This window comes from Diabrotica virgifera, chromosome 9, assembly GCF_917563875.1.
Source record: "Diabrotica virgifera virgifera chromosome 9, PGI_DIABVI_V3a".
NCBI classification, from domain to species: domain Eukaryota; kingdom Metazoa; phylum Arthropoda; class Insecta; order Coleoptera; family Chrysomelidae; genus Diabrotica; species Diabrotica virgifera.
In genome coordinates, this window is record NC_065451.1 from 94,264,667 (window position 1) to 94,292,366 (window position 27,700).

The window sequence follows — 27,700 nt, forward strand, 5'->3', positions numbered from 1 at the left end:
ATATCATTTTAAAGTCATCTATTTTAAAATGTATAATACTGCCGTCCTAAGCCAAAAAGACGCATCTCAATATTTTAAGTTGTTGAGTTATTGCTATCGAGTTATTGTGATCGCTATCATCCTGCACTACTATACTAGGTGAGATACGATTTCTTACATGAGGAGTACGAGAGTTTAAACAGCGTGTTTCTATCGATGAACTTCGATTACTTATTTTCAAACTTGAATGCGGAAGAAAGTGTGGATGCCTTGTATTATGTTATGTACGGTTGTATAAACCAGTATGTTCCTTCAATCACTGTCAGGAATAGCACATTCCCTATATGGTTTGATGGCGAATTGAAGCATCTTGTCTCATTGAAAAAATCCGATCATGCCAGACAGGTTGTTGTGATGATTATGACGATTTCTGTACTCTGAGAGCATTGTGTAAGCAGAGAAGTAGAGATTGTTATGCGGAGTTTGTTGAAAGTACTGAGGAATTACTTAATGAAAATATAAAACCATTTTGGAGGTTGGTTAATTATATGCGGAGTCATTTTGATATTCCTGGTTGTATGAAGTTGAATGATTCTGTCTATGGTGAGCCTCAGTCAATTGTTGATGCTTTTGTCACCTTCTTCAGCACTGTCTATAATACTTTCACATCTTACCCTGATGACTGAGTTGATCCATCTGATAGCAATCGCTGCCTTATCCACTCTTTTACTGTTAAAATAACTAAAATTTTGGAATGCTTGGATAATCTTGATACTAGTAAAGGACCTGGCCCTGATATGATATCGAACTTGTTTTTAAGGAATTGTTCATTTTCTTTGTGTAGACCATTATGGCCAATTTGCAGTTCCTCGAATGATCTCGCTATAATCACAATGTCGATTATCGAAGAAGAATTTATTCAAACATTAGGTAGGTAACCCTAATATACAGTTACAATTGAGATATTTTATAATATGTATATACAATTTAAATTATTTGACAATAGGAAAGTGTTATTAAGATACAATATCCAAGTCATAATAATAAAAATAAAACAAAAAACAAAAAAAAACACTTAAAATATTCCATTACAATACAAGCATTAAAAATACTACATTACTCAAAATATTACATTAAACTACACGCAGTTAACAAACACATTTAGAAGCCACATGAGACATTAAATACGATTTGCAACATAATTCTTTAAATTTTTCTTATACATGTTCATTGAGGTCTTCAACTTGAGTTCCGTTGGCAACTTATTGAAATTATCAAAACCCTTACAGAGAAGTGAGTTCATAGCACCTGTAGTATTGGTTCTGCTGATGTAAATACATATTATTAGAATTTCTCGTAAAATAAGGGTGAATATCTAAATTGTAACTAACAAGATCGAGAAAATATTTAGGTGCCAATCCATGTACAATTCTAAAAATCAATATCGTGGTCAAATAAAAAAGACGTTGCGATACAGAAAACCACTGCAAAGTATTCAACATCAATGTGACAGGTTAATCTACTTGTACGTAAAATGATCCTCATTCCACGATTCTGTAATTTTTGTAATTTGGCTAGTTGGTTAAGATTCAAAAGATATAAGATGGATGCACAAAAATCAAAATGAGGCTGGATTATCGATTTATATACAGTGATCATTGACCGAAGTGACAAATTCTTAGAAATTCTTGTAAAGAAATACAATTTTTTTGCGAGTTTTTACACGTATACTCCAGATGCTGGTCAGATGATAGAGTATTATCTAATTGAAAACCAAGATATTTAATTTGTGTCACTAGTTCAATTGGTTCCCCATCAATGTTTAACATTATATTGTTAGTATTAAGACTCCTGTACTTAAATTTAGATGTAACTATCATGGCTTTTGTCTTACTTACGTTTAATTAAGTTTATTAAGTTTTAAGTATTTAGACACTGAACATAAAACGTGATTCATTTTGTCAACCGCCCCTTCAATAGAACTATCGCTACAAACCAAAAGGGTATCATCAGCGAAAAGGTTAATAAATTCACAGTCTACAAACAAATTTATATCATTTAAATATAATATAAAAAGCAATGGTCCAAGTACACTACCCTGCGGTACACCAACGTTATTACTGACAGTTTCGGATAATACATCAGAGATTTTTACTCTTTGCTTTCTGTCAGTTAAGAAGTTTCTTAGCCAATTCAGAACAGCTCCATTAATGCCATAGGTTTTTAGCTTATCGAATAAAATGTGTATCTGTCAATCGTTTCAAACACTTGTTTAAGATCTAGAAAAACTGCAACTGTATAATTATTTCTATCTATTTCTTGTTTAAATTTACATATTGAGAGTTGAACAGCCGCTTCACATGAATGATTCTTACGAAAACCGGATTGATGATTAATTAAAATATGGTTCAAATCTATGTGATCAAGAATTTGCTCGTATACAACCTTTTCCAATACTTTCTCCAAAGCCGGTAACATGTTGATAGGTCTAAATTCGCTCGACTTAATAGTATCTGTTACTTTAGGGATAGGAACAACTGTACTTATTTAAGTCAGATGGAACAATGCCATCATCTAGGGAAGTATTAATTAAATTTAAAATAACATGACCTATGGTTTCAAATACTTCTTTAATCATTTGGTTCCAAACTTTGGTTTTGGCTTTAATCATTTGGTTTGGTAATCCAAACAGTCCATATTGAGGGCTACAGATTGGCCAACTACACGGCAAGGTCACAAAATAGAGGAGGGGGTTCTGCGATCTTCGTCAAAAATACTATATGTTTTAATGTTGTTAATAATGACACTTTTATAATTGATTTTTGTATAGAATATGTCTAAAAGATTTTAACTTGTTAGTTTTAGTAGTATACCATAGCCCCTCTGGCCCGTTTGACATCTTTTTGGACTCTCTTGAAGGAGTTCTAGGCACATTAAGCCCAAATAAACAATTTCTTGTAATTTTTATGCTTCTTTCATTTTCATGCTTCTTTCATAAACATTTTCTTGTAATTTTTATGCTTCTTTAATTTTTCCCACATATTTTACTAAAAATTCTCTTTTTTCTTTCTTTTCTTCTTGTCTGGTACTACAACTCATATAATTAATTTTTCTTCATATAATAGCACTTCTACAGTGTATATAATTCATCTTCATATACATATTTCATATAACAGTCATATATCATTTATCTCATATATCATTTCATATAACATCATAATCATCACTTCATATACTAGCTCCGATACCTTCGTTTTACCTTAATAAAAGAGGTTTCACTCGGATGTCTTAGTTCTCCGCCAATATTAACCCGAATTTTCACCCTGATCTGTACGCACCATTGAGGTGGTATACTTAACTCAAAACACGAAATAGGTATTTTATGCGGTTCAAATTCTTCTAAAAATATCACAACCTCAATCCCTTGCTTTGAGGCCGTTGTTTATTCACGAATAATCATGAATAAAATAGGTACCCTTCAAAACACAGAGTGGGTCTCTAATAAGCGTTCAAGCTTCTATAAATCACTTAGTACCTTCCTAATTTGACAAGAGCCGTGGGTTTCTTATTGTCTCAAGTTGCCTCATAATATTTAGCTTATAATACTGTTAGTTCTTCTTCTTATCTATATAGTTCTTCTCCAAATTCCTTTTCTCGACGCATCAGGTCGGTTCGTTAAAAATATATATCTTGCTTATAGCAATGTTTATCGTATGTCATCACTAATCATTATTTATTAAAAAAATATCATTTATCACTCAAAAAATATTAATTCAGGTTCATATCATAAAAAATTTAACACAAAATCGATGCAAATGTACTAAATTTACTCAATAAATATCAATCATAAAACAACTGGCTAATAAAAATTCAATAATAGTATACATATTCGACAAAAATTCAATAAAGATTCAAAAATAGCATATGCAAAAGTTAGATAAAAATATTCAAAATCAGATCATATCTCAAAATTCGATAGAAATTTTTGAAAAAAAAAAAATCGATATTCCATAAAATATTCAAAAATAACCGTACTAAAAATCGAAATCGGATAGAGATTTTTCAAATAAATTCAATAAAAATTCAAGAATAGCATATATAATAAACTTTGATAAAAATATTCAATTCAAAAATCACTTCATGTTTCAAAATTCATAGATATTCTTAAAAAAAAATCGATACTTCATAAATTATTCAAAAATCAGAAAAGATAAATATTCAATGTTCAATAATAATATGTATATAAAAACCGAGGGAAGCATTTTCAATAAAGATAGACTAAATTTCTTACTTACACTTTATCACTTTATCTTTTCACTGGGTTGGGGTCCTATATTTTTCCTGGGTCCTGGTCAGTTTTCGCCGTCTTCGTTTCCAAGCTGGTGCCGCCATCTTTGTTCCTTACAGAAGATTCTCCAATTAGTTTACAGGAACGCCATGTCGTAAATATGTGTGTGGTTACTGCCTTCTACTCAAAACATATTTAATTCGAAGTCGATGATTCACTACATAAGTTGTTTACAATATTAACTTGACCTATCCTATACGTGAATACTTTCCAACTACATCAATAATCATAATAATCTTTCTCGACCGAGTTAATGTTTATATACACATTTAAATAATAACACAACATGACAATTCAATGTTACTTGCGGTTATTGAATCCAAGAAAAGATACTACATGGATTAATGACTTTGAATGAGTTTTAAACATCTTTTGTACAGGGTGATATTATAATACCATAACAAGCAAATAACACAGAGGACATATGGAAAAATATAAAAGAATCCATTTTGAATTCAGCTGAAGAGGTGATAGGACAGAGGGAAATAAAAAGAAGGAAAGAGTGGTTTGATGCAGAATGCGAAAACAAAATCAAACAGAAAAACCAAGCAAGAGATAAATGGATATCAACTAAAGAAATGCATCATCGAAACGAATATAAAGAAAAAAAAAGAAAGCAGCCGATAATTGTTGCAAGAACAAAAAAAAAAACTATGGATCGAAGAGCTGTTAAAGGAACTAGAAATGAATAGTAAAGACAGCGCCAAACTATTTGGATACCTAAAAGCTCAACAAAGAAAAGGCAGACCAGTAGTTAAAATTGACAATAGATCATGGGAAACACACTTCACAGAACTATATAGATGCAAAGAAAGCCCGGAAGAGGAGGTAGGCGCAATGGAAGACATTAGAGATAATGAAATAGGGATGCCAACACATGATGAATATTTAGCCATCATTCAAAAAATGAAACAGAAAAGAACACCAGGCCCAGATGAAATTCCCAATGAACTAATTAAAAACGGAGGGGAAAAGTTATTAACAAGCATCTATAACCTAATAGTTAGAATATGGGAAGCAGAAGATTGGAAAGAAGGCAGAATTATACCAATATTTAAGAAAGGAGAAGTAACAAACTGTAACAATTATAGAGCAATATCTCTACTGAGTACAACATATAAAATTCTAACAGCCCTCATCAAACAAAAACTTAATCAATTCACAGAGAAAAAAATTGGGGACTACCAGCAAGGATTCAGAGAAGGCAGATCCACTACAGATGCGATCCACATAGTTACACAAACAATCGAAAAATGCCACGAACACAGCATAGAACTCCACATCCTCTTCGTAGACTTCAGACAAGCCTTTGACTGTATTGGAAGAAACAAATTATTTATTGAAATGAAAAATCAAGATATACCAGCAAAATTAATCAGATTAACAAAAATGACCATGGATGAAGCTCGAGCCAAAGTAACAACAGAAGAAGGTAGCACAAAATCAATTGCAATAGAAACAGGAGTGCGACAAGGCGACTCCCTGTCAACCACATTATTCAACATAGCTCTAGAAGGAACAGTCAAGGCCAGCAAAATTAAAGGAACTATAGCCCACTCCTCAACACAAATAGTTGCATATGCAGATGATTTAGTTCTTATGGGAAGAGACAAGGAAAGATTAAAAGAAGCAGTAACAATCCTGGCAAAAGAAGCACGGAAAAGAGGTCTAGAAATTAACGAAGGAAAAACAAAATATCTACTCTGCTCTAGAAGAGAAGATAACAGGATGAGAGAAATCAAAATAGAAAACTACACTTGAAAGAGTCCAACAATTTAAATATTTGGGAGTAATAGTGAATGGCCAAAACAAGAGAAGTGAAGAAGTAACGGAACGAATACTAACAGGCAACAAAACATACTGGAGATATCATAGGCTTATGAAGGACAAGAACTTATCCAGAAATACAAAACTGAAAATATACAGAGTTGCAATCAGACCAGTAGTTACGTACGCAGCTGAGACAATGTGCCTCACGGAAAAAGATGAAGAAAAATTGAGAATATTCGAAAGGAAAATCCTCAGACGCATTATGGGCCCGATAAGAATGGACAACGGAGAAATGAGAAGAAGAATGAACCGTGAACTAAGAGACATAATGAAGGGAGAAGATATAGTTAGATTTATTAAATCACAGAGGCTGAGATGGCTGGGACACATAGAAAGAAGGAAAAACGACCGACTGATTAAGAAGATCACCAAATGGAAACCGGCAACTGAAAGACCAAGAGGAAGACCCAGAGAGAGATGGGAGGACCAGGTCATGAGAGATATCAAAATTCTGGAAGTGAGAAACTGGAGGGAACTATGCACATATCGAAATGAGTGGAAGAAAATAGTAACGAAAGCCAAGTCATATAACAAACTTTGACAACATACAACTGGAATGCGGAGTGATTCACCACAATAAGTGAATCTGAGAGCTCTAAGTAAGATCGGCAAACATTCCACCATGGAATGAAAAGCCCTGATGATGATGAACACATAATCAAGAAGAGTTTTACTTACATTAGTAATTCTGGTGGGCTCAGCAGTTAGCTGGCTAATCCCATACATTGTTAGTATATTTTTAATCTTATTAGTATAAAAACTGTTGCTTAAGTAATCCAAATTAAAATCCCCTACTAAAATACATAAAGAATTAGATGCAAAAAGTTCACAAATATCCACAAATTTATCCAGAAATATTGCATCAGAGGAAGATGGCGAGTGGTACAGACAACCAACAACCACTAGAGACGAACCAATTTCTATTTTTATAAATTTGCACCAATAGTTTCCCTCCAGAATAAAAGTTTTAAAAACAGAGTAGTGAAAACAGTTTTTTACATAGATATTAACACCATCAGTATGACGACTCATAGAATCACATCTTACTGTATTGTACCCCTCAATGTTAATTTCGACATCTTCAATGTCACTAGTTATTCTAGCTTCACTTACCAAGATTAATTTAGGATCATATGGAACCAAACATCCTTCAATTTGATCTTTATTGCATAGAAGACTTTGGGCATTTAAATATAATATATCAGTATTAAGACGTATACTAGGGTCATATTTTAGTTTTTTCTTCTAATAAGTCCATTATTATTAACAATAGTGGGTTTGTTATTAATGTATTTAATAGTTTTGGTATTATCCCCTGCTACAGTGATGTTTTCAAGGTCTTTCTTTATTTTCTGGAAGTATTCTCTTTGAAGCTTAGTTTCATCTGCCGAAATTTTTACTCCAGGAACTTTAATCTCCTTTTTATTTTTTAATATTTGTTTAACATCTTCATTAGATTTTAAAATAACTTTAACTGGCTGAGCTTTGTTGACCGTGAATTTACCAATGCGAAATACTTTTAGATTGTCTTTTTCTATTGAAAAATTTTCCAAAACCTTTTTAACCACTGCATTATCCTCTTTATTACGTTCGCTCTGAATGTTTTTGTTCGATTCATTGATGTTGTATATAATTATATTGTTTGCTCTATTTTGTCTGTCCCACAACTCCGAAATAACATTCTCCATACTACAATTATCAACAGTGTTTACCGGACTGGCAGTACTAGTGTTACGTTGATCTAATAATTTATTAAGATTTTCTTTCATCTCAGCAACCTCCTTAATAAGCATTGGAACCTTGTAAAAAGCTTCCTCACAGGCATCACAATAAAATTTCAATTTTCGTTTGGTTTTTAACTGTAAGCACTTGATCTCTGATGCCGTTAGATCACCACATTCCATACATAATAGATTTTTACAGCTATCACAGGAAAATATCTGATTCATATCAAAATCACCTTTACAATTGGAACACTTTTCCATTTTAATGACCGGACACCACTGGAGAAACTAGTTTAGCAAATCCAACAAAAGTAATTAGTTATCTTATCATCAATTAATAATCACTTAGTTTTCTTGAACAGGTTTAGAATCATAAATCACGCTTTAGTTACGTTATATGGCCTTATATGTCGTTAAAATACTAAACAATTTTTATATACAGATTCAGAATTTCAAACTCTATTTATTGATACTAAAATCACTTTTGTAACCCGTTGTAAACTGATATCTTTCATTCAAATACCATGACACGATGTGCTTGCTGCTAACAGTGAAAGTGATCTGAGGTGGTTTAGCTTCTTGCCATTAACATTAATTCCATAGGTTGACCAATTTGTCGTTTTGAATACCTCATCTAGGGCTAGGTTGAAAAGTTTTGGCGTCTCCTTTTGACGATTACGTCTCCTTGTCTCGCGCCTCTCTTAATCGGGATGGGATTTGTATTTTCGTCTAGTTGTACTATCATAGTTGCATTTTCATATATATTATGTATTAGTTGTCTATATCTCGAAACTATTCTACAATTATTAATAGCTTGTTCTATGGCCCACATCTTGATACTATCAAACGCCTTTTCATAGTCTATGAAGGCAAGAAATAAGGGTAGTTGGTATTCATTTGCCTTCTCCATCAATGTTATCATTGTCAGCAGATGGTCTGCTCTAACAACCGGTTGTTAATAATTCTCATAAATAGTTTGTATACTTGACAGCAACGATATAGGTTTATAATTCTGTAGATCACATCTTTCATTCTAGTCTTTAGGGATCTTGCTATATTTATTAAATAGCTTTGTTAGTATAAGGAATGTTACTCTTTTGATTGTTTTCAAGATCTCTGCAATTATACCGTCGTGTCCTGGAGCTTTATTATTTTTTAGTTCTTTTAAAGCTCTTTCTATTTCGAATCCCTTTATATTTGGTAGTACTTCTGATCCCACGTTTTTATTTTTCTTTTGAGGTTCTCCTTTGTTGATTCATTAGGCTGGCTTTGCGAGCTGTACAAGGTATTGTAGAAGTCTTCGACTATTTTCGTTCTTTTATATTTGTCCTCTATCCACTTTATGAATCGTAGTGGTGTTTATAGATTATCCTGTTCTGATTGTGATGCCTCTTATGTAGGAAGAATCTACAGATCACTATCTACTAGAGCATCAGAACACACTAAACGTGACAACACATCTGCTTTCTCTCACCATCTCAAAGTCAACAAATACCACCTTAAAATCGGAGTTGGTGTCACTTTGATTCATAACATCCAAGATAAAAATACCCTTCGTTTTTTAGATCTATATAAATATTTAGAGATTGTCAGAGACATAAGGACAAGTCCAAACTGTGTAAATCGTCAACTTTCTCTTAACTGTGACTTCACCCCCATCCATTGACAATTATTTCCATAATACATACCACATTTCAATTCACCTTTACATTGACTTTCATTCCTGGACATTCTATATACCACTACACACCTAAATAAATAAAAAATCCAAATAATATAATTAATCAATTTTCTAGTTTCTTTCTCTCCTATACTTCTGACAATACTCTACCTTATGCATCTCATTCTTTCAGTATTTTCACTCAATATGATTCTATTATACACTACATTTATTTCACAACCTTGAACCCTTGATCTTTTCAGATATGACATATTCCCATCTGTTAACCAATTTTGTTGATTATCCTACACTTATTTACCTACTCTGTTTTTCTCTATTACTATTAAAAAATAAATTCCCGTTCATCAATATTATTAAATTTTATTCTAGTATTTCAACATTAATCACAATAATATTCAAATTTCAATTTTCAATAGTTCAATATTAGTATGGTATAACTAGATCCAAACCCAGACATCCAAAGTGAAAGTTATCCTCCAACACCAAATTGTTCTATATGGTCCACGTAATGTTCAGAAAAAAGTCACACCATTTTGAGCGTCAGGTTTGGGGGGGGGGGGGAGAGGGGGCAGAAATCGGTAAATTCGTAGTTTTTTAAGTTTATCGTTAATATTTCTAAAACCATGCGGTTTAGCATGAACAACCTTCTATACAAAAATGTTCTACATTAAATTTGAAACAAAAAAGGCCTTATGCATAATCCTTCTAATATGAACGGTTCCAAAGTTACGGAGGTAGTATAGTATAATTGGTCCAAAAAAGGCCTAACCCAGACATTAAAAGTAAAAGTTTTCTTCCAACGCCAAATTGTTCTATATCGTCCAGATATTGTTCAGTAAAAAGTTACACCATTTTGAGCGTCTGGTTTGGGGGGTGATGGGGGAGAAATTGGTAAATTAGTAGTTTTTTTTATGTTTTTCGTCAATATTTCTAAAAATATGCTTTAGTGTAAACAATGTTCTATACAGAAATGTTCTACATATAATTTAAAACAAAAAAGGCTCTATACATAATTGTTATAAAATCAACGATTCCAGAGTTACGGAGGGTGAAAAGTGGAGGTTTTTGATACTTTTTATATTTTTTTTGGGCAATTTATAATATTTTTACTGATTGAAAGAAACTTTCTTTAACAGGATTTGCTATTTCAGTGGCCGATGGTATATTAGTGATAAGCCCTTGAAGAAACGTCAACCTCACCACCCAAAATCATCATCAGTTGCCCAAAAAATATAAAAAGTATTGAAAACCTCCACATTTCACCTCCGTAACTCTGGAACCGTTAATTTTATAACAATTATGGATAGGACCATTTTTGTTTTAAATTTCATGTAGAACGTTTTTGTATAGAACATTGTTTACGCTTAAACATAGTTTTAGAAATATTGACGAAAAACGTAAAGAAACTACTAATTTACCGACTTCTCCCCCATCTCCCCCCCCCCAAACCGGACGCTCAAAATGGTGTAACTTTTTACTGAACAATATGTGGACCATATAGAACACTGTGTTGGAGGAACACTTTTATTTTGGATGTCTGGGTTATGCCTTTTTTTGGATCAATTATACTATACTACCTCCGTAAATTTGGAACTGTTCATTTTAGAAGGATTATGTATAGGGCATTTTTTATTTAAAATTTAATGTAGAACATTTTTGTATAGAAGGTTGTTCATGCTAAACCTCATAGTTTTGGAAATATTGACGAAAAACGTAAAAAACTACGAATTTACCAACTTCTCCCCGCTCTCCCCCCCAAACCTGACGCTCAAAAAGGTGTGACTTTTTTCTGAACATTATATGGACCATATAGAACAATTTGGTGTTGGAGGATAACTTTCACTTTGGATGTCTGGGTTATGTCATTTTTTGAATCAATTCTATCATAGTACAGTCAAACCCGCTTATTGGAATAGACTTCGTGCCAAGCAAAAGCATTCCTACAACCAGGTTATTCTAATAAGCGATCATTGGTGGCTAGTAAAAACGTTTCGGGACATCAAATTTCTATTCCTTAAACCGGGATATTCCATTAACAGGTATTCTAATAAGCGGGTTCGACTGTATATGTGGTAAACATTTTACATTCAGGTCTTTACACTCAGCTTTCTCTGGTTAAGAAATTTGCATTTTCTTTCAACTCCATTTTCTTTATTTAATATCAGTTCTTGTTCCATTCAAAATTTTTTTACACAATTTACAGAATTTAATAGTATTTTCTAGCAACTTATATCTTCACCATAATGTCTATAAACTTTCAGGTATTTATTTGTGTCCTTAAACATAAATGCAACCAACCATACCTCATCAAAAATTATCTTTTTAAATACTTTTAGGCAATTTCAACAATCAGTCGTGTGATGAATTATCGAAGTTATTTTTAACATCGAAGTCGATTTTTATCGAAGTTAACATAACTATAAAATATAACTATCTCCATAACTATAAAACGAAAACTCGGTGTGATCGATCATCCACCGTTATGAGATGAGTTATTTCTCAGACGTTATCGGGCGGAAGAAAATATTAAGTTGTCTAAAAAGGGAACCTTATGTAGAATCAGTACAAGTTGGAGCGAGAAAGAGAATCACGAGAAGTTGGTATACCTACCTACCGGCTACCGATGACTGAACAGCTGTTCGCTGTTCGGTGTGGTTCGGTGGTGAATCGTAAAAGTAGATACTTATACTAAATTTACAATCAAGATGCAATAGAAATAAACAAACCAAGACACGTTAAATGCTACTAGGAGCACTCCCGGATCATAATTTACAATGTATAAACTTTGGAAATCATGATTTGGGATTTACAATGTATATTGGTACATTGTAAATTACGATTCGGGAGTGCTTCTAGTAGCATTTAACGTGTCTTGGTTTGTTTATTTCTACTGCATCTTGATTGTGAATTTAGTATAAAACGCTTGGATTTGGATGTTTATAAATATAAATTTCAATTTGTATCTCTCGATTTGATTTTTGTATAATTTTTACCCTTCTAGTTTTAAATTATTAGCTTCCTTTTTCATTTTTATTATTGTTTTAATTGTATTACCTACGTGTTTTTAATTGTTATCTTAGGTCTATGTTTTTGATAATTTTGTGCTGCTTTATATTTGATCTTAAGTTTGATTTATTAAAAATAAAATGCCGCACAAGGTCCTGGGACAACCTGAAGCAGCGTTCTACGTTAAATATTCACTTGATTTCTATCTAAAAACAAATCAAAACATAAACCTAACCTTACAATCCTTAACATAGCTACAGAGTTATCTCATAACTTGAGGTTTAACGTCGCGTTATAAAGTGACAGTTGATATACCAGATAACTCAAGAACTGTCAAGAAATAACGCAAGTAGTTAAGTTAAGTATGATACATCACACCAATTCGATGGTTATAACATAACTACAGGATAACTTTACGTTAACGATAACTTCGGTCATCCATCACAGGGCTGAATATTCTTTTATTACAATTATCACAACTTTACTGTAACCAAAATTTTATTATTTTCCACTCAGTTAATTTTTGAAATCAGTTCATAACATCACACAGTATGAGGGCAGAATTTTTGCTATTAAATTTCAGTTTTAACTAGTGAATATATTACAGCTCATTAACTTTGATGTGCATATTGTAATTCATAATAAATATTATCAATTCTTTCGTATTTTCAATATATTAATTAAATAAAATATTAATTTTCTTTATTAAATTTTCGGATGACAGACGAAAAACCACCTACCTGTGACATCTTGTCATGCATTTCTGGCACCCATCAGTCTAACAATTAGTTGGTTGTTAACCTCTCACCTGTGCACTACTTTGTGCAATTTTCGAGCAAGTATGAAATACATCCACATGTTAATTTAAAAATCTTAAGACATCGACTCTATGTCAACTACTTTTTAATGTCTAATGTAGCAGTAATGTAATTTAGAGGTTTTTACACCTATTGAAGTGGCTAGTTTCAATTACTTGTACACTGGACGTAAGTAACCACATTTTCTATTTTTTCAATTGTCAAAATTTCACTCTTTTGCTTTTAATTTAAGTGGTTTACTTATTTCCCGGTTCACACTGATGATGGTCAGTTTGACCGAAAACGTTTTGTACAATTTCCACTTCCTCGTGGATAAATTTTAAGAATTTTAATAAATTCTTATACCTAAATACAACAGAAGTGTTAACTTCATTCTACAAGGTGATTGATTAGTAGGGTAAAGCTCAATAGCTCCGCTATAGTAATAGATAGTAATAAAAGTTAATAACAAAAATTTTAGCCACCTTTGAGCTTCACATTACAAAATTAGTTAGAATGTTACAGGGTGTTCGATAACACAGTGGCAGACCTAACTTATGTTTTTTTAAATGGAACACCCTATATTTTATTTTATATTCGAAATCCCGTTAACTTCTCCATCACAAAAATATAAAGCTTTGTAATGTTATACAGGGTATTTACAAAGTTATAACCAATTTTGTATGAACATCGTAACAAGTTCAACTCCCCGTATAAATAAAAATAAGCATAACAGCAATGGTTTATTAATGCCATATTTTTCTAGTTATCGTCAAAATTTTTAAGAATTATTGATATTGCTAATTTCTTTATATCTACCCGTTGTTACGTTGTTTATTGTTGTTACGTATTCAAATATTCTTTTGTTGTTTGAGAGAAAATAGTCGTATTTCATTTTTGGTGGTTCCGTTAGGTGCAACCCATGTCCACTTTCTGTTAGGTTTCTTTTTGTAGAAGGTATTCATAACATACATGATTTCTTGTTCCAGGAATTCCATAAATTTTTCTCCCCTTGTGTTTCTTGTGCCGAATCCAAAACTTCCAATCTTGCTTTCAGAGTCTTCAATCTTACTTCCAATTTTGGCGTTAAAATCTCCCATTATTATTATTTTGGATTCTCTGTTGGCGTCTATAGTTTTTTAAGATCTCCATAAAAAGTATTTATTTCTTCATCAGTTGCTTTTTCAGTTGGAGGTTAAACTTGCACAATCTTTAATTTGGTTTTTGGATTTAGTTTTAAAATCATGTATGTAACCCTGTCTGAGATGCTGTCAATTATTTGAATTTGTGATTTTCTCTTGTTGATTAAGAAACCTACTCCACTGTATGTATAGTCTTCATTGCCTTTATAATAGAGCCTGTTGCCTGAATGTAAGTCCACATACCCTTCACCTCTTCTTTTAACTTCTGAGCCCCATTATATCCCAATTCATGTTCCCCAATTCCTCTTCTAGTTCATAGAGTTTTTCGTCTTTTGCCATGGAACGAATGTTGTACGTTGCTATATGGAGTTGTTTGTTGTTCTTCTTTTTCAATGTCGACTTGCCTCCCCCAGAATCCTCGAGGCAGACCGTTATTTCGGCGTGGGACTGTGAAAATGTCGGTCTCAACAGAGATACAGAAGATTAAGGGTTATTAAATCCTGATGATAAATCAACATTAATATTTAGTCAGATCATGTTTACACAAATCTTTATTTTTTAATATTGTCGCACTAGAACAATACTAGGATATCTTCAAATATTTGACTTTTGAGTTATCTGCTCTATCTGATGTAAAATTTCATAAGCTATCTGGAGAGATACTAAGATTTGTTCAATCGGCTGCTTTGTGGTGTTTATGAGCAATATCCTAATATTGAACTAATTGATTTGTTGGAAATACCTGGGTTAAAAGGAAGATATCTTAAAATACCTTTTTATTATCCGATTAATATTTGCCTTTTCTAATCATAGTTGTGGTGAAATACCCGGACATTCCCACATGTCTTAGTTTAGCCCCACATCTGCATTATGATTTTTTTAACATATCTGTGTTTTTAAGTTGTCTTAGTATTTTACTAGCAAACTTGTCCGACTATTTCACCGAGTGTGGCAAAGAAAATTTTAAATTAACCTGTTTTTTAAGTTGTCTCTGTATTTCCCTAACCAAACTTCAAAAATAAGGATTATTTCAGTAAATGTCCGAGTATATCCCCACGCTCACCTACGAATTCGTGGATGAGTCGGTCAGTTACAGTAAAGTTGTTCACTTTCACTGGTCAGTTCAAGTTGCTCTCCGACTGCAATAGAGTGGGGATTCTAGAAGTCGTTTCTTAAATTCGTTCGGAAAATACGTGTCTTCTGTTTATTAAAATGTATTCGAAAAAGTTTAGCATTAATTTTGCAAGTTTTTCTTAAAATTCAATTGGAGAGAAAATACTCTGGAGCAATATTAAGGTATTGCGAGTGACAAAAGGAAGCCCAAATATTATTTTCTACAAGGAAACCTTTGGTACCGATTCATTTAAATATATTAACGTTAGAATGAATGAAGTTGACAATATTGCTCCAGCTTATATGGAACACCCTAAAATTCCCTTTAAGAAAAAAAAGATCTTTTAAGTTTCATCCGACATATCCCTGCTGAACATCACGATTTTTTAAAAAATCAAGATGAAGAAGTTAGCGATTAAAAAATGTTGGCGGAAGTTTTTTTTCAATTTATTATTGTTTATTGAGTGGAATTTTAGTATAAATGATTTAACCAGTTGGTAATATTTGATTTCATTTTATAAATTTATGTAATAATATTATGTTTGCTATTTCTTGAAGTTTCAGTAAAAAATAAAAAATTACAATACCTACTGTATTTTTTTGAGAATAATTGTGTAAAGATAACTTGAAAAATCAATGAAACAAGACAAAGTTGTCAAGTGCGTCAAAAAATAGTGTAACAGTGGGATATTTTTAAATACTAATAATAGTAACAAAATTAATTGTTGAACAATAGAATTGGTGAAATACTAGGATAAGCTGAAGAAAAATAAAGATATTTTTAAAGAATAATACAAAAAATAAATACAATACTAGGACAACTTCAACACTTAGCAAAGATAAATTGTATATATCACAAATTTTTAAAGTGTAAGAGGAGGACATGTTACAAAATCTCAGTTTATTCTCATTATTTATTATTTCAAATTTTCAGTTGAACTCTAAACACACTCAAGAACAAATAGGACACCATAACATTTAAGAAACAATGCAATAAACTTATATAAAATATTTTTATTTCATACTTTCTATGGAGGAAATTTAAAACTCAATTTACTCGAAACTATATTTTTTAAGTTGTCTTAGTATTGTTCTAGTACGGCGATATTATTTTGAAATATACTGATGTTGATTTAATCTATTTGTATTTTTTTCAGGTTAAGAGCAGAGCCGGTACCATCACAGTGCCTGGATACATATACTTAGATTGTTGGTTATTAAGGAGAGCTGATTACAAACACCTCATGGGGTTTGGTGTTTTCTGCTTGCCAAAAGCTTTTCTGCCAAAGATGAAACATTGTTTTGTGTTTTTTTTATCGGATCTACACTGATACAATATAAGACAAGATTACAAGATAAAAAACAGATATAGCCTCTTGTGTTCAGAAAAAAGAGATATTGGCGAATAATATTCAAAATCTTGATTTAATGTATAAATGTAGTAATATACTTCCCAAAGTATTGTTAATATTAAATGTTGTTTATGTTGTTTTTGTATTATTTTTTATATCCAGTTTCAGGTTTATCTAGTTTTTTTTTTCAAAACGTTCAACGTGTTCAAATCTTACCAAGATATTTTTTAAAGAATATTACGTTCTGCTTTATTTACGTTTAAAAAATCCGAATGATAATCATACAAAAAGGAGTATAGAAATAAGTGATATTCAAGCGACTCTGCCAGTATCAACAAAAAGATATTTATTGAATTTTTATGACGTGAAAAATGGTAGATTTCAAGGATTTCAACACCAATGACGACTTATGCATATATTATTTATTTATAATAATCATTAGGTTAGCATTGACTTCAAATTTGAAAAGTCGATTTATGATTATTATAAAACAAAAATTGGAATTGTATTAAGAAGAATATTATACAAGCTAGTCGACAGAACTTTATCATCTACATCTGACATGAAAAGAATGGCACTTATTTCATGTCAGGTACTTTTAATTTGTCAAATTTCCATTTTGAACATAGTTGGAGCCCTTAAATTGAGAATAGAAACGTGATCAAATTAAGAATGGTTTTTCAATTAACTTCTGATGTAAGTAAATCCATAAGGTGTACACACAGTGTTGTCTATTGTTTTTCGGCGAAAAACTTATGTTGTGGTATTATTGTTTTATCACATTTCTACATACACGTCCCATTCAATTTAAAATTATTTGTATCCATAGTACGCTGTTCTACAAATTCTTTATTTAATTCCTTACCCGATAGATTCTTGAGATTTGCATCATTTTTCCATCATTGGGATATCAAAGTTTAATAAAGACAAATAAAGTGAAATGATGTCTGAAGTAGATTTATTTATAATAATCATTTTGTTAGTATTGGCTTCAAATTTGAAGTCAATTTGTAATTTATGATTTATTATAAAACAAGCAGACATTTTTTCAACAAAAATATCTTTAAGCGAATCCAAAATTCGTCATCGGGTGAAAAAATGGATATTTCATGCTTATTGAACGGAATGTATGTAAAGAGTGGTTATCTGGTATATTTGTTCCAGTTTTTTAACAGGTTGACTGCAGCCTCGGTCTATGCGACCGAGAAAAAAGTCAATTTGTGATTATTACAAAACGAGAAATTGGAATTATATCAATAAGAAGATTCTACAAGCATTCTACAATCTACAGCAATTTGTCATCTACATCAGATGAAAAGTTCCAGTTTTTTAACACGTTGCCTGCTGTTTCGGTCTAAGTGACCGAGAAAACAGTCAATTTATGATTACAGTAAAACCTCCGTCAACCGAAATAAAGTTAGATTTTTCAACAGATTTACTTTTTCAGGACTTGTAAATCCCGGAAGGAGGATTTGAAAACTAGATAAAATGTCTTCATCCGCTAAAAACCTTTGTTAAATTTTGAATAAGTGAGTGAACACATAGTATGTACATTCCCAGATAGCAAAATGTGATTCATAGGACATTCATAGAATGTCCTAAAAGAATAATGGAATATTCACTGAATGTCCCCTAGATATATATATATATATATATATTTTTGGTTTTATATATATATATATATATATATTTTATATATATATATATATAAAATATATATATATATATATATATATATATATATATATATATATATATATATATATATATTTTAGTAGATCTTTGGTTCACTGAGTGTGTTTCAAAGATCTACATCTTATGTTTTTAAACATATATATATATATATATATATATATATATATATATATATATATATATATATATATATATATATATATATATTCTTTATAGAATATTCCTAGGACCAGCATTTTGTTCAGTCCTAGCTATATCCGACGGATATCTCTGGAGAATATTCCACTAATATCCCAGATATTCTATGAATATCATATAAACGTTCCGCATTCAAAGAATATCTTCAAGTGATATTCCACGCATATTTCAGATATTACCGGGATATCCTAAAGACATTCAAACAGGTACATTCGGGGAAGCACTCCAAGGAAATATACCATGAATATTGCAGATATTTCTTGAATGATCCATGAATATCCAGGCTCGCACATTCAAGGGGCAATGCCATCGGGAATATTCTAGATATTCCTTAAATATTCTCTGGGCTTTCCAAGTAACATATTTAAAGAATATTCGCATGCACATTTTGCACTGCAGTAATATTTTATGTAAATTAGGCCGAGTGCACACAGATAAAGCAAAAACATAATTAATAACAAAACTTTTGAGTAATGGTATTAGAAGCGGTTTTTTCTTCTCGATTAATAGGACACACATTGGTAAAGCAAAACGTTGTAGGTTGTATTGCTTCACCAATGTGTACTCGCTCTATTAACCAAGAAAGAAAAACTGCGCTGAACATTTTCTATAATTGCGTTTGCTGTATCAGTATGCACGCGACCTTTGCACAATTTGGGGAAATATATGAATGAGAATATTAAAATATTAACTAATATTAATTAACTCTTTATTTCCAAATTAAAATTAATTGTGTGTTCTTCGTTTTTCTTCATCCTCTCTTTGGCTTTTGTCAGCCATTTGCTTATGGCTACTTCGACTTCCTTAGATGTACAATCTATATGTAGTTTCAATATAGATTCTAAAAAAAATATTTATTTTAGTTTTCATATTTGGATTATCTATACAGGGTGCGGCAGATAAACCATTGGTTAGAAAGATCTCGAGAATTAAAAGGCACTGAAAACTAAGAATTGGCATGTAGGGATTTTCAAGGGTGAACTATTTAGTACAAATCAGCATCCTTTTGCTACTTCCGGTTACACCGGAAGTTGGTTATAACTTTGTTTTTTTTTAATGAGACATCTTGAATTTTATGGCATTTTTAGATTGTCCTTTAGGAGCTGATTTCACTGATCTATCACATTTAAGTCCAAAGGTGAATAGTTCCGAAGATATAGGGTGTTAAAAATCGATATTTTTAAATTTTAGGAATTTTTTGTTTTAAAAGTATTGATTATTGGTCAGAACGGATTACATTTTCCTATCCTAACTTTTTATTTACTATACATTGACATTTAATTGAAACAAATACAGGGTAGTCGAGAATTCCGAATTTTTGACCATCCTGTATTTGTTTTAATTAAATGGCAATGGATAGTAAATAAAAAGTTAAGATAGGAACATGTAAGCTATTTTGAACAATAATCAAAATACTGATAAAACAAAAAATTCCTAGAATTTCAAATTATTGATTTTTATCACCCTATGATCAAAATCGGAAATACTGTAGCTGTTTTGTAGTACATGACAGGCTATTTTTGACTACCTATTCCATGAACTTTTATTTGGCAATTTTATATGTAGTAGGGCCATAATACTACATAAAATTGATAAAAGTTTATACATTATTTCCGATTTTAACTTGATACAGTTTACCCAAATAAGCCGGTCATAGTGTATTGGAACTTTCTTATGCAGGGTGCATAAGAAACATACATATCAATGCAGGGTACATATCAATTTTGAGTTTTCAGTGATCTTTAATTCTCGAGATCTTTTTAATTTGCAGTTTACCTGCCGCACCGTGCATAAGAAAGTTCCAATACACTATGACCGGCTTATTTGGGTAAACTGTATCAAGTTAAAATCGGAAATAATGTATAAACTTTTATCAATTTTATGTAGTATTATGGCCCTACTACATATAAAATTGCCAAATAAAAGTTCATGGAATAGGTAGTCAAAAATAGCCTGTCATGTACTACAAAACAGCTACAGTATTTCCGATTTTGACTTGATACATCAATTTTAACTCACCAACATTTCTATCTATCTATCTCACGCTTTCAATTGTAGTAGGTTGAAGAACTTTCATTAGAATATTTAATTATTTTGACTAAATCTTTATATACAGGGAAACATATTTCAAGTTCTATGTAGAAACAATCAATGACAAGTATTATTTTAAGAAAATTGCTGCCTTCTGGTAACTCTAAATTTAGCCTGCTCCTTTAATATTCGCTGTGAGTTCTATTTAAAATAAATACTGAGGAATTATTATTTAATTCATTTACTGGGAATCGGTCAGGAATATAAAAAAATTCTTTTGTTTCTGTACGTTTCGGTTTATTTTAATTTAAACCATTTTCAACAGTTTGTCACCTCATAGAGGTTAGTCGTTAGTGGTTTCGTGTGTCAAATATATTTATATTTATTTATTTATTTATATTTGACACACGAAACCACTAACGACTATATAACCTCTATGAGGTGACAAACTGTTGAAAAGGGTTTAAATTAAAATAAACCGAAACGTACAGAAACAACAGAATTTTTTTATATTCCTGACCGATTCCCAGTAAATGAATTAAATAAAATTTGACGGTCATAAAACAAACTTATAATACTGAGGAATATTATTTTTGATAAACTTGTTTAATAATCTGATTTATTTCTACACAAAACTGTCAAATTTTAACAAAATATATACTCACTTATTACGGCAGTGCAAATTAGAGTCTTATTAAAGGGATTTTTCCCCTTATGACCTTGAAAACTGTAGATAACTGCTAATTGATCGTTGAAGATTTTTTTCAAGCATCTCCTGACACTTTCCTTGTAATCAAAACCTCCCACCTGACGCATGTAAATAACCTGCAGACAGTCACTTATTAGATTTCTAACTGTAGTCTAACAATTTTTATTTGAGTGTGATTCATTGTTGAGAATGCGCTTGAATCTCCTTTTGATATAGATACAGATGAATCGTACTCAAATAAAAATTGTCAGAATATAAACATTGAATATTTTCAATACAAAGTCTCAGAAAAATTTTAAAAATATAAGAATATCACTCACAAAGTTGTCTAGATTTGTAGCATTTTCTAGTAGCTTTTCAACGTCTCCTAGTTCTTCTAAGGTGGATAGAGGTAATTTCTTATGAACTTCATCATCAGTTATATCTGTACTTTTTTGTTGCCCTCTGATTATAGTGGACAATTCATCCACTTTTCTGTCAATTTCACTAAGTTTTTGTTCTTGTAATTCTAACGTTCTTTTTATTCTTATTAAATATGAAATTGCAGTTTCTTGAGCATTGGCATCTAAAACAAAAATCAAAATTATTGACCAAATAGCAACTACATAGGTGTTTCACTGTAGTATTGAGCCTTACTTTTTGTTAACAATTCATATTGTTTTCACGCAAACCATCAATTTTTTTAATTGTTAAAAAATCAGTTTAACATCTGTAATGTTGATTTACAGCCAATACATAAACTGAAATTAGTACTTAAGCACAATGTGAATGGTCTTTAATTTTAGAAATTCAATAACAATTAGAAAATAACTTACTTGTTGGTGTGGGTTTGGAAGTTTCTTGCACGGTTTTTACTTCCTGTTTGTTTTCTAATCCAATATTTGGATGAGTTCCTAAAAGATCATAGTTATAAATAAAGCTTATGTAAAAATACACATTAAAGAATGTGCCACAGCACTTGAATTTGTACTCCAATCTGTCGAACGGTACGTTTGTCAGTTCACTTGCTTTGGTGGTAGATTAATGCAAGTGACTATAACACTATGAGTTCATATCATATATTATATTTACAGTACAGCAAGTTAAAATGAATCATCACCTCATAAAACTTATTTTATTATTAAAAATGTGCTCACTTGATTTAGATGGGGTACACTTTTCATGTTGTTCTTTCTTAGACTCTGCAATAAAATAGAATTACAAAATTAAAATTTATAATAACACCTTTTTAATTTTACAACTTACTAGGAAATGAATGTTCAAAAACCAGATCTGACCCATCTGAGTCCTGCTCACTACTACTGCTCGCTATTTTCCTTGGTTTAGGAGGTCTCTTTTGTGGTAACACAGTTTCTTTATCTGATTTGTAATTCTGGCTATTGCACGCTTTACTAGCTCTAATGTGAGCTTTGTTAAACAGTACAAATTCTGTCTGGCTTTCTAACACTGCCTCATTTATTGGCCATTCCTCTAAGGGGTCATATTCTTCAATAATAAAGTTGGATAACTCCTTCTCAGTATGATCGTCCACGGGAGGAAATTTACAAAGTTTGTTTGCTTTGTCATACCACTTAGCTGGTACTGCCTCAATTGTTTCACTTTCTGGAAATCTCAAAACAACCCAAGGCATTTCTTCAACAAATTCTTTGTAGGTTTCCAGTGTTCCATAAAAAAAAGATATGTAACTTATTAAAATATTGTAGAATTTTATGATTTTATGTGCAATAAGATTGCTTCCTGATAATAGTTCAGTAGTGCTCTTCAATAAATAAGGTAATAAAAACAATAAAATACAGGCTGCATATACCCAAAATAACCATAGGTGCAGTTTTAATTTTTTTAATATCAGCCTAACATGCATGCATATCTCCACTTTTTTTATTTCACAAATACAGAAGCTACAAATATAACAACTCTTTCTTGATAATAAAAAATAAACCAACTTTAAGGTTGATCTTACTATAATGACGAACATTTCTTCACCATTTTTTAACAATTTTTTGTAATTTCTTTTTTATGTAATTGAGAGTTAGTTGGTGTAAAAGGTTTACGTATAATAATTTATTCTAATTTTAACTACGAGCCTATACTGAATCAATATATATGATGGAACTCTTTTAAATAACTGGAACTGGGACTATTTAAAAGTAATTTTAAAAGAAAATTAAAAAGTATTTAAAAAATGGTCAAGGAACATTTCTCAGTAGGGTAAGATCAACCTTAATAAATACCGAATCACCATGCAGGAAGCATCTTAATTGTTACATATATTACTATTCAGTGCAGTAGAGGTGCAATTACAAATTTGTTATTGTAAGGCATTCTACAGCATTTTAATGCTATATCTGATATTGGCCAATATTTTAAAGTACTTAAATTTTCTACTAAAAATATATCCAAGTTTGATGAATTACAAGGAATGTTAAAAAAGTCAGATTTACTCTGATATTCTGAACCTATTACTATATTCTGATGTAATCTCGGGCAATATACAATATTTTTAATTTCAATAATTGACTTATCTTTTAGGATGCAACAAGAATCTTTTAAAGAAAGAGATAATGCAAATTTCTCAAAGCATATTTTTTTAAATTGAGGCCCTGTAGTATCGTCTATTAAAACACCCCCTACATATTCTCTTTCTAAACAAAATTGGAAAGGAATTTCCTTATTTCTATTTTGTGGAGTAAATTGAATTTTATTAGTGTTTAGTTCATAATTACGCCGAATAATTTGCTGAAGAGGTTTGTCATGCTTTCTAACCTGCTTAAGTAAACTCTGCAAAAAATTTTCACTAGAAAAATTACTGAAATTCTCTAATGAACCAAATGTTCGACAGTCATCAGCTAAATGCAGCAGATTATGAAAATTGTGTGACATTATTTGTTTACCATATAACCTCTGAACGGTTTCGACAAATTTTCTTAATAAAGCCTCTGCATAATCTATTACATCTACATTGTTGCTATCTGTCAAACTTAATAATAAATGTATTGAAACGGAAAGCATTAAAAAATTTTGATATTTTTGCTGTTCTATTATATCTTTCAAAACAACTGGACCTGTGTAAATTAAAAACTGTCTATATTCAGTAGCTTTCCAGCGTTTTGATTCTTTTAAAGTTCGAGGTTGACGAGAAAATTCTGATGGAATATAACCAGACATTTCCACCAACTTTGCAGATATATTTTCAATTTGTCTACTGGATAGTTTATGTGGAGGTCGCCCGTTACACCAAATTCCACAAAAAATTTTTTTTACAACTCCTAATGCAATTAGGTGCATGTAGTCTAATGGTATATCAGTTATTAGATTTATGTTTTTAATTTCACTTAGAATGGTAGTCCCTGTATGATGATCTGAATCATCCTGCTTACTAAAATTATCATGTGTTCTTTTAATAAAATTCAAATCTGTAAAACACACTCTATCACTTATATATTCCCCTTCCTGAGTACATTTTGTACATGAACTGTAGCCGGAATGTCCTTTAATTTTTAGTATCGAAGCCTTTGCAACTGCATCAAATAAAAACATACTAATTTTAAATGCATAGGATTGTCCAAACACCACAACTCCATTTTGAATTAAATTATTTGCCTCATCCACAAATTCAGACAAAAAATTGTTAAAATCATGAGGTTTTTCATATCCGTGATAAATCCCTATCAAAAATACTGTACTGTTTAAACTACATTTATTATTTATTCCCAAAATCGGATAAACTTGACTAGCTGAGCTTTTTGACAATGGTAGGCCATCAATATTTATACCTATTTCTATACAATCTCGAGCTGTGGGTTTCATATTAAACTTTTTATAATGATTTTCTAAACCTTGTTCTATACCAACATGACAGTAATGACCGGGAGTTACATTTCTCATAATAGTACACTTTGGAGTGTATAAGAAGGTTCTTGGATCATGAGGTAATTGAGAGAGATTATTACTTTCTTCTGAGGAAAAGGATCTTAAAATATCTAACAAAGCTCTGAGTGATGAATGGGGTACACTATATGAAACGGCCCAGTCTCGCAATTTATTGAACCCTGTTGAATTCGTTGGTTTAATAAAAAATGTAGTATCAGAGTTTAAAATCTGGTTTGGAACAGTTTCTAAATTATGAATTGTTTCATTACTGGACATTACTGTATCTAAATCACTCTCCTCACTACTTAAATTAATTATTGGATCACCCATACATTCATCCGAAATATCAGATTGTGAGGCTACATTAATAAACTCATTAGAAGATCCTTGATCATAGTTAGTTTTTACTGTGGTTTTACTTTCACGTGTTCCCGCATTTTCCTTAACATAGTTTAGAACTTGAACTATTTCCCTATTTGTTCTTAGATAAAAATTACGGTTTCGTTTTAACATAGCTTTCGTGGCATTTTATAAAGTAACTTAAAATTGTACTTACATTAATATCCACAAAATTTTGGCCGATGCTTGTTTAAAAAGTCGCCTATTGCTACTTGCTTTGCTTGCCGAGAATGGAGAATGCCGATGCCACAAGCCGATGCCGCCAAAATGATCATGGAACAATGGTGTTACACGTGTTACATCAAAGAATACACCATGGAGTGATTATAGATACTTGATTTGTTCTCTTGTTTATGTTTTGACGTGATTAAAACAAAGCTACAACTATTAAACTTGCTTCTTTTTCATAAACATCATTATACACTTGTGCTATTCCATTGAACAAAAACAAAAGTTTGACAGCAGACAGCACGACCGTCAATTCTTCTTCGGTTTTTCACTATGTACACATGGCCCTTTACTATTTAGCTTTTTAGAAATGTCTTAAAAGAATATTCTGGGGATCTGCTCCCAAAGAATATTCCTCGAGAGATATTCTAAGGATGTGCTACTGAAGAATATTCATCGAGAAATATTCTTAGAATATTCGTCCAAGATATATATATATATATATATATATATATATATATATATATATATATATATATATATATATATATATATATATATATATATATATATATATATATATATATATATATATATATATATATATATTGATACATGTATCCGTGTGACTTCCAAAGTAGATACTCGTAATACGTTGTCACTTCATATATACCGTTATGACTTCCGATTTCGGAAGTCACAACGTTTTGCCTATATTTTTACGAATTTGGCTACTAAATGGTATCAGAACGCTTATATTAAAAATTTCGCCGGAAGTCATATCGTATCTCACATACTCATAAGATCAGATTTTAGTTCGACGGTATATCTCCAGCGCTAGTGTCGCTCCCGTACTACTATACAGGTTATGTACACAACGCGTAGCGTCTTCCGTATACCACACCGCTCGATGTGACTTCCGTTTTTTGGCAACCCTGTGTAACGGTTTCCAGACATTCATTTGTTCTAGATTCGCGGTCCTAATCGTACTTAGTATTTTGTGTGCCTTTTGTTTTTTAAACATGAATAATAGCAGATCTGCTTTACTTTTAAAGTTAGCCTTAAACGAAGGTACAATAAGTGATTATAATATATCTCTATAATTATATATTATCTGTACTTATTTTAATCTATAATATTTTACCTATACATTTTTTTTACTTCCTTTTTTACAATGAACTTCTAATTTAATCTACACTCACCGGCACGAAAAACGGGCACCTCAAAAAATGGATAATTTTTGATGTCTCGTATCTCCCAAACCTGTTGGCCGATTTAAGTAATTTTTAATATGTTATAGCCTTATTCTTTAACAATATCGCTATAATAATATTGTTGATAGACAGGTAAATTTTCATTGTATACCGGGTGTACCAATCAAACTGGGTTTTTTTTCTCAATTTTCACAACACCCTGTGGAATATTCTAGCCTTAATAAAATATTGAAATTAAAACCCGACTATAGCTCCAGGTTTTCTTAACATTCTGTTTTTTTATTCATTCGCTTACGTTGGATAATGAAAAAGTTAGGGACTCTAACAACTAGCCATGTTCTTTATCGATACAGGGTGTTTCTAAATAAGTGCGACAAACTTTAAGGAGTAATTCTGCATAAAAAAATAATGATCGTTTGGCAAAAGAATTTTATATTTGCAAGC

General features: G+C 31.3%; 1 protein-coding gene across 1 annotated transcript; it reads right to left on the reverse strand.

Annotated features, from left to right (window-relative positions):
* Positions 1–19,557: 19,557 nt before the first annotated feature.
* Positions 19,558–26,318, reverse strand: LOC126892154 (uncharacterized). Its single transcript, XM_050661613.1, has 7 exons — positions 26,032–26,318; positions 22,851–23,249; positions 22,742–22,786; positions 22,421–22,498; positions 21,926–22,170; positions 21,562–21,721; positions 19,558–19,706 (listed from the first exon to the last, which is right to left on the reverse strand). The coding sequence occupies exons 2-7, from the start codon at positions 23,233–23,235 to the stop codon at positions 19,567–19,569; spliced, it is 1,053 nt and encodes a 350-aa protein (XP_050517570.1). The 5' UTR covers positions 23,236–23,249; positions 26,032–26,318; the 3' UTR covers positions 19,558–19,566.
* Positions 26,319–27,700: the final 1,382 nt, after the last annotated feature.